A 20,544-nucleotide genomic window follows, 5' to 3' on the forward strand; every position below is an offset into this window, starting at 1 on the left:
AAAACCCATCCCTAATAACCATAATGTTTTATATTATTATGCATCACGCAATTGTTACTATTATTGTGATTTTTATTTGAACAATAATAACATTATTATTAAAGTCGTTATTGTTTTGGACAGGCGCAACAGGGGAAGAACACGCATGCGCCGCGTCGAACACGCACCGACCGGCCGTCGTCCCGTTGACGCGTAGTCGGACCGCGGACGAACGACCGGCCACGGCGCCAGACACCATGCTACGGTGGACGTGACCGCCGGCCCCGTGCCGGTGGCGGTGACCGCGGTGGACGCGGCGCTCGCGCACGGTGTACACCAGCGATAACGGCCGCGGTGGTGTGGTCGGCGGCGTCGCGGTGGTGATCGGCAACGACACCGCGGCCGGGCCCACGTCACCGCTGCTGCAGACGGCCACGCCACCGACGCCGCCGCTCCTCGTCGGCCAAACAAACGTAACCGGCGGCGGAGGCGGCGGCGGTGTCGTGGTGGTCGGCGGCGGCGGCGGCGGTGAGGGCCCGTTTGACGGCGGCTACTGGTGGTGGGCCCTGCTGGCCGTGTTCTTGGTGCTGGCCACGGCCGCCGGCAACATACTCGTGTGTCTGGCCATAACGTGGGAGCGCCGTCTGCAGAACGTCACCAATTACTTTCTCATGTCACTGGCCGTCACCGATCTCATGGTCGCCGTGCTCGTCATGCCCGTCGGCATACTCACGCTCGTCAAAGGTACGTGGTCCATAGGCGTATAACTTGTAGCATTTTAGTGTGTTCGTTTACGTTTAGTTGCGAACTGCAGGTCCGGAAATCAGTGTTTATCGTCAAATAGTATTATTATTTTGAAAAACATTAAAGTTTTTGATATCTTTCACGCGGTGTTAAGTCATTACAAAACAAAAATTATATTTATTGTTGTCGTTTTATTAAAAAAGTGTTTAACTCTTTTTAATGACAACATGGTTTTTGATTTCATAGTTCTATACAGAATTATGATATTATTCGAATTATTTCGATCTATAAAATTCAAATTTTGGACATCTATAGTTTATTAGTTATGAGACGTATTTTTAAGTTTATAATTTTTTATCGGTCGATTAGATGTCCAACGAATTGTGAGGGGGTGGGGTACCTGTTTTTTTCATGCAGTATCATTATTGAGGCAAGAATCACGATCATATTAAATTAATCCACAGCAGATTTTTTTTTTTTAGTGAGGACTTGGTTTAAGCCCCCAAATTATTATGCCGATGGATTACATCTCCGTTGTGAAAATTACACATGATTATTACCGCTTAGCATTCATTGCTGTGTAGTTATGATATGTATATTGTTAATTATGTCAAAAAGTCAAAGAATTTAATCTACATGCAATTACACTATCCATCTAGACATTAATTAAATTACTATTTTAAGTCAGGCAACTAATAAAAACGAACAATTTTTTTATTATTTTAAAAATTTAATAATATTTTCTTATTAATTTTTACTATTTAACTGACTTGAAATAGACATTAATCTAAATCTCTAAGTGAATAGTAAAATGGCAAAAAAATTAAATTCTGTGACTATTTTCCTAGGTATTTAGTAAAGTGCCTGGTTTGACCACATTTTTATGGTAAATATAAATAAGTCAAACTCTGTTTCATCAGTAAAAATATACTGTATTTTTTAAATTAACATAAAATGAAATGAAAACGTTTTGTCCAATGTTTTATCGTTTATTTTTACGCTATAAATCTAAAAAAATGGCGATAAAAAACCTTTTTCAAACATAAAATGTGATAAAAAAAAAAAAAAAAAGAAAAACAGTTTCATAATTACGTTATTTGTGACGATTCAATTATACCATACTTAATGTAAGAAAACGCAATCTTTTCTTCAACCGTTACGACAAAAATAAAAACTGTATGGGTGAAAGCGGACTCCGATTGTTTAAAACTTTTAAATACCTATATTATTTATCAGTCATTCAAAAGAAAATATAGAAAAGTAGATTATAAAATCGTACAAATAGTGGTATTATCATTTCTGTGAAAAGTGTTTTCCGTTGCTTATAAAATGCACAAATGTCAATAAAGCCATAAACATTTTAAGTTGGCTGAACAAAATATTATTACATGGAACCAGCTGTATCTAATTTTGTTTTCTACAAACATATTTACGTCTTCGCGGTTGTCCGTAAATTGTGGATCGAAGGACACCACAGATATTCAGTGTATTACGTGCTTTCCTATGTGAAGGCAACCATTAACGAGTTCAAAAAGTTAATGTTATAACTTTTTAATGTAACAAGTTTGTTAATTTTTTCAGTTCTCTCGTGTAACTTCATAAAGTTATTTATTTATTATTTTTTTTTTCTGTAAGCTTTCTAGTCGAAATGACGTTAATTTTCACTTGATTAATATCAAACTGAATAAGTATAATATTTCCGTAATGAAAATAAATTAATGATAACCACCAAATACGCCTTTTGTTTTATGTTTAAATTTATTATAATGTTTTAAGGTAAAAACTTATAATAAGTTTAAATTTTAAATTTTATCTAAACTCAGTTAATAATAAAAAGTAGGATTAAACTCAAACTTTAGATTTACTTTGTTATTTTAGTTTTAAAATATTGAAATTTCTCAGACTTGGAGAATGTTCTTGTACAATTGAAAAGTTATCAAGAAATAAAACTAGTTAAAGTTATTATTAATTGTTATTATTATGTTTATTATTATAATAATTGACTATTTGTGGTTTAATACCAATAGCTTATAAATGTATAAAATCTATTCTTTACTTGACAATAATGGATCCATTACGACGGATTTAGGTTAAAATAATCGGAATAATAGGTTTTTGTTTGTTGTATAGGTAAATTCACCTCTCTTATTTTTAATTTATATTATTTTCATTGTATACCTTTCAGACTGAAATTAAACTGTCCGTATAATAAACTGCATAAAGTACTTTTTAATTTTGGTTTGTTTATATTTCCGGTTTGGTGTTACGGGTGAGAACAGTGATAGAACAAAGTATAAATACAAAACTAAAGAAGCCGAGTCGAAACATAATGACATAATATTCATTATTATTTGAATTCAAACTATTCTTGTGTAATAATAATTATTATTATTATAAATATTATTGTACACTAGATATTATTTTTAACGTTTTTTGGTTTAACTATAGTAATATTATTACAGTTATTATAATAAAAATTAGCGATAACATTTTTATTTTTTATTTTTATTTCATTTCCAAATAAAATGTGATTATAAATTAATATGTAGAAAGGACGTTTATATAATATTCCAAGATCTAAATATTTAAGTATTTGAAAATATGGTTTTATTTATACTTATCAATCTCAAAATAAAAATAAAAAACAGAATATTATTAGAATAAAATCATACAATATGTTGGTGAGTATACTCAACGAATCACTATGCGTATACACCGTTGAAAAAATGAGTAAAATTCGTCTTTGTATGGTGAGTCACCGGAGACAAACATTCAGGCTGGTACCCTAACCCTTCTTCATAATGATTTTGCTTTATAGTATTGACGCCGCCTAGTTTAATTCATGAATGTCATAATATTTCGTAATATTAATTTTTGTGCTAAAATAATTATCACTCAAAAAACAAAACTAACCTAAGGTGAATATTATTGAGCTCGCAAGAAATTCCCCAATAATAATAATATTTAAACGAATTAAATACTATTGTATATTTATACAACTGATTTAACAAAATAGTAGTCTAACCTTTAGACTCTAAAGTGGTGTTTCCGTATTATTTGATGCAAGATGATGCAATGTAATACCATCCATAACAATGACAACTCTGAAAATACATTTTTACCAACTAGAAAAAAATCAATGTACTGAATACAATGAATTTGTTATAAAATAGTTACAATTAAATTGTTTCGAATATATTTTATATTTAATTAAAACACGATGATGTTAAAATAAAAAATAAAAATTGAAAAAACATTATATTATTATAACATACATTTCGTTTTTAAATTTATTGTTTCGCTTTTGCAATGAATGTTAAACAAGCATACACATATTATTAACATCATTCATAACTATAGTTTAAAGTAATTTACAAAAATTAGCTTGACAAATATTGAAACATAGTTCGGTGACAACGATCAACACGCGGTACAGAAAAAAGCGCCCTTATGAGCTATGATGATAATTGATAATATTAATAATAATTATAATAATATGTAGGTCGTAAATAAACACGTTCAAATAGTTAATAATATACATGTGTGTATAATAGTTTGTCGGTATTTAATATCAATATTAACATTTAAATGTAAATCGAATATTGTATCGTGACTGAATAAATTAACACGTCCACGAGGACATGAATGATGTTGTCCACCATCATTATGGTATTATTCCAGTGACCCAGACAAAGGTAAAATATTATTTTATTATAATATTCTATAATTTATGCAGGATAAATTTTTTTTCAAAACTATAACCTCTATTTGAATATACATACATATAATATATAATGGAATTATTTTATAAATAAAAACAAATTTTATCGAAAATAATTACAGTTTTTTAAAAAAATAATGTTCTTTACAAAATTTGAAATCTTTATGAATTGAACAATCAATGTTTTTTATTATTTTATATAGTTTTAATTTTTTTAAAGTTTTTACTTATTTAAATGTCTGAAGATTTAATTTTTAGCGAGTAGGTATGTTTTATACTGTTGAAATTAGATTTCTGAACTGTTCAAGAATCAATAATATGGTGGAATTTAAAAAAAATAACTTAACACGATTTGTACCTGTAATTTTACCTTTTTTTTATATTCATTTTTTGATATATTTTTTAAACGTGCACAATTTATGAAATATCATCTCATGAATAACATCTGTAGAACATTTTTTTGTAAAAAAAGGATATACAATATATACCAATTATCATAAAATAGAAAAATACTAATAAAAAAAAAATATAATAAATAATATTTTTTTTTTTAAATATCATGTTGACACGGCTAAATTTAGCGTAGATTAATCATTAATAATATAGGTATCGTTTATTTATCAATTGTCTGGTATAGTATATAACTCAACTATTCAAGACGTACACATAACTCCATGTTAGGGTTTCATTTATGTACATTTGATCGTCTATAATTTCCTTAAAATAATTTTAAGTTATTATTTAAAATGTAATGATTAGGTTGATGAAGGTGTAATATCAAAGCGTATACGAAAAATTCAGAAACACCTTGTAGCATCAATAATATTGTATTATATACACTTCAGTACATTACAGTTCTTTACAAACTTTTTTTCATTCTATACAATTCGCGATCTCTGAACCGATGTAGGTGTAGGTGTGCGTGTGTCCCATAAGGGATTTATTTTAGCCAAACGTGTACCGCATTTCATACATTCCGAAAGTGTGTTAAAAATTCTCTAAAAAAATACATAAATTTTGCGGGGGCGGTAAGGTCACGAAATACCCACGTGGTTTTTACTATATACAAATATTTTGTTTGTGTCACTTGTGTAATATATATTTTAATAATGATATAGTAAAACAAATTTTGCTAAGCGATTGTCCACAAATATAGCTGCATACCGATGTGAAAATTCTCTCTGACGTCGACTTGATATCTAATCAAATAAAATATTATAATCAAATATAACACGAACACAGGAGGTTTGATGTTTTTCTATATTATGTGAAATTATAGTGTTATTACAGCTGTCTCTCTCGTTCACAATCACTGTTTTGAGTTTGCTACATAATTAAATTCATAGGTGATTAAACTACAACAATCCTAATCCAAATACACATCACCACCTATAACATACGAAACTATCCTCACGGTCCAACAAAACCATTCTTATCATCCGTCCGACATACTAAAGGTAACCACCACACGATGTAGTTTTAACCAATCACCATTAACGTCATAATATATTGGTAAAAATATTCTAGCATAAATACACCCAAAAAAAATATTCCAAAACCATTATTCTTGGAAAATAATATCCCAAAATCAAAATATCCCCGAGAAATATTTCCTCGGTAAATTACAAGCACAATAATAATGCAAAATATATTATTTTTGATACTCTTATACATAATTATATACTATTATATACTCTTATAATATTGTTTTTATTATTTAAATTAATTGCTGAGCAATGAAATACTATATAAATATTTCCAAATACAAAATTAAATTTAAGTTTAAATGTTTCTAAAAAAATATTTACAATTCCAAAATCCGTATTATAAAGTTAATTAAACAAAGTGAAAGCAGTTAACTCGTGATACATGCTACCATTATTAAAATAATGATAACATACATATTTTATAATCACAAGTTTTATGATAGAAGTTTCAGTTTTGAATTAATAATTATGAGGAATATTTTGTATGGAATATTATTCTGGAGATAACGGGGGAATTTTTATCAATATATTTTGACATGTCACCATATGGATTATGTCTAGGAGTAGATATACAGTTTTATATACACATACCTACTATTATATTGTTATTATACCGCATAATATAATATAATAAACACATATATTGTAAAGCTGTGAAAGTCAATCATGAAAAAGGCCATAAAAAATTAATCAACACCGCAACTCTCTTGTTTTAACACTTTCGGTAACAAAAGTTTCGTCTCACACGGTGTCTATGTCTCCAACGATACAACCACATTCTTAAAATGAAAAAAAAAAATATAGTCGTTTAAATTTATTCAAGCAGATATTTTATTTTTTTGCTCGTCAAACTTTGTGTCAAAAAACTGATAGGGATGATTGCATTAGAATATTATATTGAATACTCGCAAAACGTGGATTACCCTACAGGCTGCAGCTGCTGTGTAGTTTTAAAATTACGAAATGGTATAACTTAGGGTTTTATCGAAAGTTTTCTCTATCTATTCGCACACATATGTCATAATTTATTATATTATTAAGCACCATTTAGTTATTTAAACAGTGCAATAGTGTAAATTGTGTAAATTATACTTCGAATGTGTATTTGCTTATAAGAATACATTTGTCTAACTTTAATAATATTTAGCTCAGTTATCTTTATCTCCCTCTCCCAATTTAAATATTATTTATTTTATGCCATCTAAGGGGTATTCGATAATATATTTATTTATTTACTATAGAAAAAAAACGGGAATTCATTTAATCATAAAGTGTTATAATTGAATTAATTACAATAATAAATTATGATAATATATAACACAAAATAGGTTTTATATTATATTATGTATAGCTAAGGTATATGAGTTTATAAATATGTTACGTTTAATAAATGTAAAAAGGTGTTTACCAAACGAAGTTATAATTAAAAAATGTTACAAACAAATAATTACAGTTCGTTGGTCAATTAATATTAAAAATGTAGATTGGTGTTTTATTTCTTACTAATAAACGGTGTTTTACTTTTTCTCATGAAAATCAATACCACTTGCGTCTTTTGTTTCAATGTATAATTATTTTAACAAGACTTAAATAATCATAAATTTGATTTATTCACTTTGAAATATTTAACTTGTGGGTATTTAAAAATATGCGCTATATCTATGTTCTTGATGTTAGTGTGGAGTTAATAATAATTAATAACGACACGCGATCATTGTATTATTAAAATAATAAACTAAATTGTATAATAATTTACTTTGACTAATAACATAAATGACTTCTGTTAATTAAACAATTATTTCGAATAATATTTAAATATTCGCTGACGAAAAAAAAACTTAAATAAATGCAACACAGTGACAGCATTTATTGTAAGTCAATATTTACGTATAAAAAAATATTAAATTTACAAATATTATAATTATTTTATTTTATTTTTATGGATATGAGTTTAACATATTTTCGTACTTGAAAAATTCTAAATATAAACATAATTTTTTATAAAATTTAAAAATAGATATTAGCTCTTACAAATTATTTTTTCAAACATTATTTTTTTTTTCATTTAATATAATATTGATTATTAGTATTGTAGAAATATGAATATTACCTACCTAAAATGTTTAACTATGTAATTAAAGCGGGTGTTCTAAAATTAAAATTGAATTACAAAAAATATTTATAAAAGAAGCACTAGAATGACAGATACATTTTAATAAAATATAATTCATTTTATTATTATTATTTTTTACATTTATTACAATATTATGTGATATTATAAAATTTATTATGAATTTGCGCGAATAATACCGAGTACCTAAGGTGATATTTTAAATAGTTATATTCGAAATACAATTATTATCGTTGGCCCTTATATTTATTTTAAACGTATGCATTATAATAATATGTAGTTCTCCAATAATATTCAAATTGAAACTCGTTGTACGTTACCACGGTATTTTATAGTTACTCGAGTATCATGGCATATTACTTTTACGTCGCGTTGTTTGATATATTTTTTTACATTATTATGGTTCAATATAAGTACATACCCGGAAATCTGTAAAGAAATTTTACGTTTTATATATATTTATTTCTTCTTTTTATTTTGATCAACGTTTTTGGCAATAAATTATTACCATAATATTTAAGAAAAAAAAAGTTTCTAATTTGTTATTTTTATACCAATAATTTTAAACATATTTTTGAAAAACAATATATTCTGACTGTAATACGAAATATGTTTAGGTTTAATACATGTTTTCGCATTAATCATTTAATAAATAGGTATATCACATAATATTAAACAGGTAAAAAAAAAAAAAATATGCTACTTAAACGTATATACAAAAATTGTTCATATTATATATGATGAGTAAAAAATTTAAGAAATATAATCATGTCAGCAAATTCTCGAAAATCATATTTTTAAAAAAGTTATTACGTTCCAAATAAATTTAATGAATATATAAAAAAATAAAAAAAATTCTAAAAAATAAACTGCTTGACAGATAAATCTTTTTACTATCAAATTTGATCTTATAATTAGATCCATAAATTGGCTATTTTATTTTATATTTATCCAAAAAAAATTTAATCAAATTTAAATTTTTTTCAGTACCAAAAAATAAATATAAAAAAAAATTAAATTATACATGTAGCGCTAGGGCCTCTGAATGAAAAAAAAAATTGAAAATATTAGAATAAAAGTTATTTTAAAAGTCAATTCTATCTGTTACACCTTGTATAATATAATTTTTGCTAATATTTAGCAAAAATGTAATTATATATGGTTATTAGAAAATTTTATAAAATATGTTTCATGAATAAGTTTCTTATAATAGGTATGCATAAACCTATTTCAAAGCTATAAATAAATTACTTACACAAATTTATTTGGTATTTATATTATATATTTATATGTAGCTATATTTTAATTGTATAATAATTGTTACTTTTATTTCACTTTTAGAAATGTTACCGAAATACCACTTGTCAATTAATAATTATGATATCTGTTCTATGTTTCACAAGTCGCGACAAACTCAGTCATGGGAAATCAACCATGTGTAAGCCCGCTCACAATAATGATGATTATTATAATATAATTTATACATTTATACACTCAGCTTAGCGTGTCATACAATTCATTTTCCACATTTCTATGTTTTAAACTCTCTGAGGAAAATATTGGAACGCAATGATCTGAATAATTCACGACCGATTTAACATACTATATAACTCATATATTATTTGTTCTAATCAAAAGTTTATAACGAGGTTTGGTGGAACCCAAATGTGAATTAGAAGTTATGATTTTCTAACTATAGTATAGTTGTTTAGTAGTATATTTTCTCTGCCTGGATGTAAAATATTGAGATTTCGTAAGTGTTACTCAAATCACCACTGCTCTTAAATTTCGATAAAAAAATTATTATTATTGTTGGTATAAATAAATATCATCAATTTATGCTGTCGTTGCACTTTAAAAATTTAATTGTATAATGATGAGTGCAGTAACGCACACTATTCAACATGAAAATTACCATAGTACGTAATGTTACATAAAAGACGTTTGTGGTATATATATGCAAATAATATTAAAATGAAAAATATATTACACTCGACACTTAAATTCATCTTTCAACTTAACACTTTTTGATATGTATCAAAAAAGCGATTTGTACCATAAAATAATACATTTTAACCAAACACTCACAATATTAGGTATACCTTATATTTTATAAGCACAATATCCTTGAAAAAATGAGGTTCACTTTCACCAATACGTTTTGGTACGTAAAGTTTAGTCAGTAATATAATATTGAAATACTCAACTACGTATAGATTCGACGTGTGCTTGAGATTATATTTAAAATAGGTGTAATATATACTCGTGGGTCTTTGTTTGTTCATATTAAATTTATAGACACGTGTAATAGTTACAATTTGAAAGTATATACTTCAATATACTGAATGAAAAAAAAAATAGTACTATATTCTGAGAATTGTGAGATGAATGACGATGACTTTTATATCGACCTCTCATAACATTGCAGAATTTATTTTTAACTTATCAGATTTGTTATTTAATTTGTTGAATTGAATGTATATTAAATATAAATTTAAACAAATTTAACAATCAGATTAAAAAATATACAATATTATTTAAATTTATGATCTCTTTATAAATTAAATAATTATTATGGTATTATAGTATTATACTGATCTTAAACTCATTTGTAGTGTATATTTATTAACTCTTCGCTATAAATCTCAAATATAACGCATGCTTAATATTATATCTATTGCAATTATTATTACTAATAAATTAAAATATCGACAAAATGTGAATTTAAATAATTCACTTGTAACTTTTTACTGAAAGTTTATTCATACATTTTTACACGCTAAACGCCTCCCGGCGACACAATAATGAAATTAAACAACGAGTTTTTTGACGTATAAAAACACTGACTGAAAATTTTTGCAAAATTACCCTTTATTTGAATATATCATATTTAAATTCGTTTCGTTAAAACATCGACTACGATAAGTAGTTGGCTGGTATGTCACCAAATTACCCTGAAAAAATAAGTTCCTATAATAATGCGGTAAACCGTTAAAAATGTATATAACATTATAACGTATACATATATGATTATCAACACTTGAATAATGAAAAAGGTTATTGAGCCAACAAAAAAATAAAAAATGTAAAAGTAAATACCTATAGTTTGGTATTAAAGGTATATACAGTATATAATAATGCACATATTTTTTTGTTTATTGGCACTATGTATAAGTTTATAAGTTTGCATTTTGACACATAATCGTATGACACTTAAAAAAAAAAAAAATGATAACGAAAATAACTTCATCGTTTTAAAAGTTACTTTTCTGAGATATTATAACGGGTCAAATTTATAAAACAAAACAAGTATGTAACTGTATAATAGGCATAAATAATGTTTTATTTAAAAAAAAACCCTAAAAAGGATAAAAAATCCTTCAAAATAATTCTAAAATAAACACTATAACTTCAAAATTCTAAGTATTAGGTAAGTATACAACGATATTGGCTAGAATAGAATTGAATATATGTTAATTTGTTACACCACTGTGAGGGTATTATGACAATCGAAATGTTATTTATTCAATAAGCAGCTTTTCCTTCGTTTTTAATTCTTTTATTTGTAAACCGATAAACTAATTCTTTTGTATATCAGTCGCCGTACTTTACCGATTATATTAATACAAAGAAATTAAATTTGAAACACGAACGAATATATTATTATTGTTATATAGGTAGTTATTATGCATATTTTTAAAACGTGATTTTTAACATCGATAAAATTTAAATTTTGATAATGCCACGATTATAATAAAATCTCCAGTTTTAGATTTTTTCGTTTTATTTCTCCAAGTCCATTGTTAAAACATTGTTATTCTTAAAATATAGAGCACAATTATTTTATTTTTTGTTTTTATACTTATATGATGTATGGTATATATATATATTCTTGTCTTTGTTAGTTTTATTTATATTATTATCACTCTGTTTATAATTTTTCATGTATCAAGTCTGCAAGTGTCAATAAATATGTAATATTTCGATAAACAACTTATGCTTATTGATTAATAAATATAAATAATATACGTTGATAGCATTGTGCTGACTACAATAAATATTATTATCACATGAGCTTTTAAAAAATCACCTATTGTGTCATGTAATCCGCAATTATTATTCGTCATCATTTTATCGCATTGTATGGAGAAACTGATAATGTTTTTTTATTTTCTATTGGCTGTACCATAATATAGCGTCGTATGCCAATATGATAAAATTGGAGTTAATGATAATTACTTTTAAGAATTAAATTTAATAATTTTAAAATTTAAATTTAACGATTAAACTTTAACTTGTTTAATACTGAATTATAAACATGTTTGACATTATATTGAAATTAATACTAATTTTAAATTGTTTGTCAAACGTATAATTGTTAAATGTGTTAAGCTAACATGCACTATCATTAATATTATCGTCGTAGCTGCAAATGCATATTAATAAACTTAAAAATTCATGTCAAAACACGTCAGTCGTAATTTAAAAAATTGCTATGCATAATAATTTTACTAAGTACGACAATATTATTATAGTGATAGTAATACTTTTGGGAATACATAATAAAAATCGGTTTTGTTTCTTAAAAAAAAAATAACACTCGGATTGAACGAACAATATTGCAAAACGACGATGACGATCATGGGTTGATTACGCTTTTGAGCAACCAACGGACGTTGGTTATATTATACTATACCGACGTTATGGCAATATATGCGTAGGTATGTGTGAATTGCGTGGATCGGACATTGACGTTGGTGGGTCGGTTGGAGGGCGGGTGGCGGTATTCAGTTCTGTTGGGGTTTTGTAAATTAAATCATAAAAGCGTAAGGCGTACGCAAAGGGACGAAGTGGATTGTCCACCATAAATTATTTCAACCTCCCCGCCAACCCAAAAGGGTCTCCCCGAACAATTAACGTTGTCACCTTTGTCTCACCACTGAGCCACTTCGCGAAAGCAGTGATTTTTTTTTTTACTCTGTTTACTCCGGATTTTTTTATATTTTATTAACCTTGAATTTTCCCACCTCATCCAAACCTATCAAAAAAGGGGTCCCTGTTCAGTGTTGTCAGTCACCCGTTGTTTTGAAAATATAATTAATTTCTAGCGACAAGTTTTGTTTGTTTTACCGAGTCCACCCACTATTTTATAATAATATCGTACCTACATACAATACGTATATATTTTCTGTGCAAAAGGTACTCTGTGCTATGATTGGAAAACAGTCAAATTCTATATAGGTAATACTTACCTAGTGGTAACGTATGAATTCGTCTAATAATATAATATTATCTTATTGTTTTCGTATCCAACGAACGAATCGGAATATTAGTGGCGGAAGGGTTGTCAGGCGTCGGTTGCTTTAAAGCATCGCCTATAGTAATATATAAACAAATGCATAAAATATTTTAATTTACAAGTTTAATTCGACCCAATTATCATAAGTAGGTATCGAAAACTAAGTTTTCCAATTGATTTTACACAGCAATCCAATATAGGATGACGCGCGACGGTTATATTATTGTGTTACAACATGGCGAAAATTGTGTGTCGTCTTCGAGAATGGTGATTGTTTTTCTATTTTTCCTCGTATTCACTTTAATATTATTCTAACAAGCAAAAAAAAAAATGTATATTCATTACCAATATTATACGTTTTAATTTCCGATAGTGTGAATGATCACACAGTTGTAATAGTACATACCTATCATTTTACAATAGGTAATTACTAATTTTTAGTAGGTATATTATACAGGATAATACTCCAAACGAACTCATTCACAATTTCACATTTAAATAGGTATATTTAATCAAATTATAAATTTTGGAATTTTGAAATGTACTTATGAAAACCAGCCTTTTTTTAGTGTAAACTATTAAGCAGATAATATTTTCAATGATGTTTTCGTTTGAATAAAAAAAAAGTTTATATCCCTACAGGATATTTTGTAAACAGTATATAACATATAGGTAAATTTTTGAATATATTATGCTCTTTTGGCATAGCAACTCAAAAATTATAATTTGGATGCATTCGTTATCTATTAAAAGAAAATGGAGACGAATATAGTTAACTCAGTCATCCTGTATATTATTTCGTTTTACTGGAGTACACACGTAATATAGTTTGAGGACTAGTCTGGTGAATATTATCATCATACTATTATTTTTTTTTCTATTTACAACTACTCTATTTTTTTTTTTTTTTTGTTTAATGCAAACACCAGGTAGTTCAACATTCATTTCTGTAATATGCACACAAATGCCATTATAGTTAAGTACGATAATTATATTATACTTGTTGATACCTGCAACGATTTTTTCCTAAGGTTTTAGTGAATTATAAACAATAAACCATTGTATTCATGATTGTGTGGTTTTTGGTTCTATATAATGTAATTCATTACATATAATAATTCATCCAAATAAATCTAATATATTTTTCCTATTTATTATTATTTAGAAAATAGTATTTTAATAAAATTTTTTGTTTTTATTACAAAGAATGATTGGATATTATTAAGTCCCGTGTAATTTGTTAAGTTATTTAAAAAAAAAATCCTATAACACCTGCGTTTAGGTTAAATTAACTAAATTATAACATAAAGCTATAAAATAACAGAATATTAATCTGTAATGATAATATCCTAATAAGTAATTGCAATGATTAAGTATAGCAAGTACATATTATTATTATAGTACATTATTATTTATATAATATAACAGTTCTGGAACTGATAAGTAATTTATTATGAAATATATTTGTTATAAAAGGCGTAAATAAATAATCATAAAAACTGCATTTTTTTAAACTTAAGAATTTAAATATATGTAAAATGGTCGATACACTTTTATAGTTTTAAATTAATGTTTCAATTAGAATATTACTTTTAAGTAGTATGTAGAAAGTTCAGAATATGTATTATTTATATTTTGTATAATAAAGGTATACAATTTCTAGAAATAGTTTTTTTTTTATTTTTTTTTTTTTAATAAAGATAATCTAATAATGTAGCATTTATTTATAACTTAAGGTCGGAATTCCTATTGGTGTATATTAAAATAAGTATACTTTTTCGGGGAAATAGATGTATAGTTGATTTTTTTTCTATTTAAATTAATATCGAAATATTTAATTGATATAGTAATGATTTATCTTATCGTATACTAAAATTAAGAAGGATAGCACAAAATTTACTATTTTTTTTTTTTGCACAAAAATATGAACAACCATGTTATCATACTATGCAACGAGAGATGAAATGGGATGGAATCGTAGGAAAAATTTTTAATGCGTTGTCTTTGTATGGTGAAAGTAATTTAAAGTCTTTCTTTATTTGTAATCACTTGTTATATTATTTACGACAGGTGAACACGATTTATACATTAACTGAACTCGATCAAATTTGATCTATGGTTTTTATGTCGTGCTTGCACGCTTTCTGAATTACCTACGTTAAATTATTTTTCAATTGTATTTGATAAAGCATATTTGTGTATATTTTTCCTTTTATTTATTTTAGATTCTTCGCGACGAATGTATTGAGTTTACAATAATGAGTGGTTTTTTTATGTGTGTATAAATCATAAGTTGTTGGAAATTTACTTCGATCTTTGAGTAAAATTTTGATAGAAAATTTATCGTAAAACCAGTGTTTAATAGTTATTTAAAAAAAAAAAAATTATACTAGAATTTAATGTATATGAAACATTTTTCAAAATATTTTGATACCTTTTCGAGCTATTAACAGGCATGGCCAATTTTAGAATTTTTCTCTCAATTATTGACGATAAAAATGATTTTATTTGATCAAAAGAAATATAAATTTAATACAGAGTTCATTATTAACTATTACTATTGCTATTAAATTATAATTTTGTTTTATTAACTATAAATATATATTAAGTTTACATTTTTAAAAAGGAAAAAAAATTGAAATTATATTATAGTTAACAATTTATAAAATATTAAATTTGTATAGTTATAAAACACATAAAGGTTACTCATAAATAGTTTAAATTGAAACAAAAAAAAAATCTATAAAATATATATATATATATATATCTGTTTTTTTTTTGTTATAGACATTTAGACGAAATTATATATTTAAACATACAATAATACAATAACAATGTTAATTATATTTTTATAATTAAAAACCATTATTTGTGGTGACTAAAAACTTTTATTACGTGTATTATTAATTCTACTATGTATTATGCAATGACATTTTTACATCGTTGATTATTTTATTTTTAACCTATTTCACTATTAACCTATTTAGGTACATTTTTTTAATGTAAAGATTGTATTGATTTGATTGTTAATAATAATAATAACAATATAAAATCTTTAACATATATATTATAATAATTAAATACTAATAATATAATAAATACAATGTTTTCAGAAAAAATTTAATCAACCTACCTTAATCACAATAGTAAAATAAATTGATTCAATATAAAAAAAATAGAACATATAAATACTAAGCGATATAGGCGGACAGACTGTCTCTGCTCAGGTTTATTTTTCGTATACAAAGATAAATCTTTGGATTCAATTTTAACTCATCGATTACAATGACCAATTCAAAACTTACTGTTTTCAGCAGAGTGGTACCCTTACTTGCTTTATTGTTTATTTTTTATATAATTTCAAATACTCTACAATATTTTAAATGATTTCACGGATACCACTAATGTGTATTATATCAAACAACTACATTATTATTATTCGGAAGTAAGATTTGAATACGACCTCAAAGTTTCGATTTTTCTTAATTCTCTTCGGATCGTCAAATCTCGACAAATTTTATTAAATATACGATTTTACGAGAAATAATACAGTGTTCTCGCGTGCCTAATCGAACTATCGACACGCTATATTTCGGCCAAATACAATAGAATATAAAATTCAGTGAAATGATACATTAACAATATTATCATTACAAAAATATGACGTGACAGACACGGTGGCGATACGCCATCTTGTTATTAGGTGGGCGACAATCCGATTTAAATCAAAAACCGGACGAGTGCTTTTTTGAAACCGTCAACGTTGACATCGTCTGCAGTCGCATATAACAATATAATGTAACGACGGCCCGGCACAAACCTCAAACCATCATCTGCGATATTACAATATAATACTTATAGTTATTATAACACTAACCTGGTGTATGAGTATAAAGTACACATTCGAAATCGACACGTAAAAAAAAATAAACGACATATCTCGTCACCTCCTCGCACACATTGTATAATATTATATACAAGGTGATTCTTTTAAAAGTAAACGCTTATTTTACCAAAAAGTACTAAAATTTGTGGTTTTTTTTGTCATCAAACATAATATTTAAATAAATAAAAATTATATTATATTTTCCGTCGTTACGGTTATAAATGATAATTTTTTTTTTAATTTTAACAGCATTTCATTTGGTGGTAGTGCGTTCTACTGTGTTTTGTGTTTTAACTTATAATTTAATATTTTGAAAATAAATTACAGATTTGGCCAACATTTGACACTTACATAATATATAAATAAGTATGATATACTTATAAAATATATATAAAATGCGTATCAACATGATTCTTCAAAAATAATAACATATATATATATATTATTTTTTTTAACTCAATAAATTTGTTTATAATGTATTTATTCAATTTTATTATTTTACGCCTACTATTTATTACTTTTTAAGCCTTATACGTAATTTGTTGCATTTAATTTATTTTACACATTATTTTGAAGTCCATAATTGCATGCATATTTTATTTTTAGTGTAATAGTTTTGTAGTTCTACTTATATGTATATAAGAAGATATTTAAAGTTTTGATGAGCTGCGAGTAGTAGATCAACCTTTGGCGAGTTACCCATAGGGAGTGCTACTCCACTCCACTCCACTTCACTCATCAAAACTTAAAATACTTATGTATAATTAATTAATAGCTTGTTCGAAATTTGATTTTTGAAATTAAAATTCTAAGAAAATATTGTGCTGATAAATATCAAAACGATAAAAATAACATAAAATATATAAATTATTTTGTAGTAATTTCAAATTGTTTTTAGAAAATAATACCAAAAGCGTTAAAACTTTTCGAGTAAATGAATGTATATATTTTTAAAAGAATCACTCTGTATACATATTACCTAAATTGAGTTTGTTAAACAAACAGTGGATTCGGTGCACAGCTGGTGATGAATAATAATAACGAATAATAAAAAAAAAAAAAAAACAACTGACAATCGAATAATACCCATCAAACGACATTACATCGGATGATAATATTACGCTCGTACTTATGTAATAAACTAATAAATGTGGTTAGTTAGAACGGGAGAGTATGAATTTATTTTGACGACTGCGATGCGTCCTTGAACGCGATGATATTATATTATAATATAATGCGATGAAATAAAATAATTGAATATTGCTGTATTAAATAAAACACAATAAACGATTCTATTAGAGTATTATGTAAAATGCATGATTACCAACGGTTTATACTATTATAATATCATATTATTATCTACAGCAAAAAGTATAAAGTCCATTTTCATATTTTCACAAAACCGATATTTTCTTAAAGTTTGTAGATAAATTGTGAAAATCTTAAGACGCGTTGTATCTATATATCATATTAGATTTCATATGATGTTAAAATGGGGAGTTGTTGAAAAATTACTTATATGACAAATTATGTCTTAACTAATTTTTACAAATGATGGACTCAAATATATTTTCGTTTTTTTTTTTTTTTTTACTTTAAATTATGTTATTAAGGTACGTGGAATGTGGATATCCTATCTAGTAAACGTTCACCGATTAGTTATTATCGAGCTTTCACTAGAAACTCTATACAATATATTATTTTCGTATTTTCATTAAATACTTTTCACGATACCCGAGCGATAATTATTTTACAGCATCATACGTATTTTAATAGCTGGATCGCGTAAAACGTTAACTACATTACACTACCAATAATAAAATACATACGGTAAAACATATCCAATAAATAATCAAATTATAATAATATGTACTACCAGGTGTAGAATCAAATTTTCAATCCTAATTTTTATTGGGCTACCTAAAAATTTTTTGTACACATTTGTTTAGTATAAATTTATTACTTTACTGTGAAAAGTAATTAAAAAAGTATACGTATCACGTATTAATAATTGTTGATTTATAATTTATTCATATCTAAAAGAGATAGAATATCATTTATACACATCTGAGGATCGCGTTTCTGTTTTAACACCGAAAATAACCTGGAAACTGATTTTACTTGCAATTGCATTAATAATGCCAAGAAATACTGCAATGTAAGCTAAATTTCGCTGATTCAATGAAGCAATGTTTATAAAGTGTAACAATTTTTATGGTTTTTAATTTTAGTTTTAAATTTCTAAATTTCTTGGTTTTATATTTTCATTCGTTGTTTAAAAATAGAATTGTAAATTTTTCTCAATCGTTTGTATGGTACATTTTAGTTTTATTGCAGTTTATCATTGTTTACAGTTGTTTCGGTGGACGATAACAGATTCTCACAAAGCGCACAATATTTTAACTCTGCACAGTCTCTCATTAATATTGCCAGTCATGATTTTTTAACGTATTTTTCGATCGTATTGGATCTATTGGAATATCAAATTTTTATTCGAACTGATTGTTGTCAGTTGCAGTCAGTCTACGTACCATAAGTGTAATAAATGAATGACTGCATGTGTGTGCGTATATAGTTTCCGAGATTCGTGTGTTCCTCTAACCACGCGAGGATTAATCTGAACAAAAGCCTTGGTGCCCGTTATTGTATACGGCTTGGTGTGGTATACTATAATATAATACCTAATATTGTCAAAGACAACTTTCTCAAGACTGTCACACTTCATTAAACAAAGCAAATACAATAGTATGAGTTAAGTTGCAGAAGATTGAACTTTCGGGAGAAAAGCAAAACAGTATAACTCACACCAGAGAAATATCCGTCCGGTTCTCAGCTATATACAATTGTTATAACTGTTATAAGACACGCGCGCAATACAACTAGCTTCTCACAGAGAATGACTGTTATTAATAATATCGAAAACGATCGTATAAGTACTATTTAATCCCACTCGATTATACTACGCATAATATAATTGCATTCGAATAAAACTTAATAATGACGACCATGCTAAAGCACTTAAGCATATATATATACCTACCGGAGTTATTTTACATACTGCTGGAGTGATGGCTGCGAAAACCATCGATCTTTCTGTAGGAATACAGCGTAATTAAAAACGAAGTGTTTCAAATCGATATTGCGTTTACTAAGAGTTACGACTTAATATAGCTGAACTCCCTGTAAGCACCTGTTAACTGGTTCAGTGTGCCACTAACTACTATAGATAATGTTTTACTATATTATCAATAGATTATCGAATAAAAACAACACTTTTTTTCACACACACATATATAT

The 20,544-nt window shown here is 26.5% G+C and overlaps 1 protein-coding gene across 1 annotated transcript in view; it reads left to right on the forward strand.

The window, feature by feature from the left end:
* Positions 1–519: 519 nt before the first annotated feature.
* The window catches only part of LOC113552886, a 146,572-nt gene continuing 126,547 nt past the window's right edge, over positions 520–20,544 (forward strand). Inside the window, exon 1 of the mRNA XM_026955885.1 lies at positions 520–723. Coding sequence (XP_026811686.1) covers positions 651–723 — 73 coding nt within the window. The 5' untranslated portion in view covers positions 520–650. The remainder of the gene's footprint in view (positions 724–20,544) is intronic.

The sequence above is a fragment of the Rhopalosiphum maidis genome, chromosome 2, assembly GCF_003676215.2.
Source record: "Rhopalosiphum maidis isolate BTI-1 chromosome 2, ASM367621v3, whole genome shotgun sequence".
Classification (NCBI taxonomy): Eukaryota; Metazoa; Arthropoda; class Insecta; order Hemiptera; family Aphididae; genus Rhopalosiphum; species Rhopalosiphum maidis.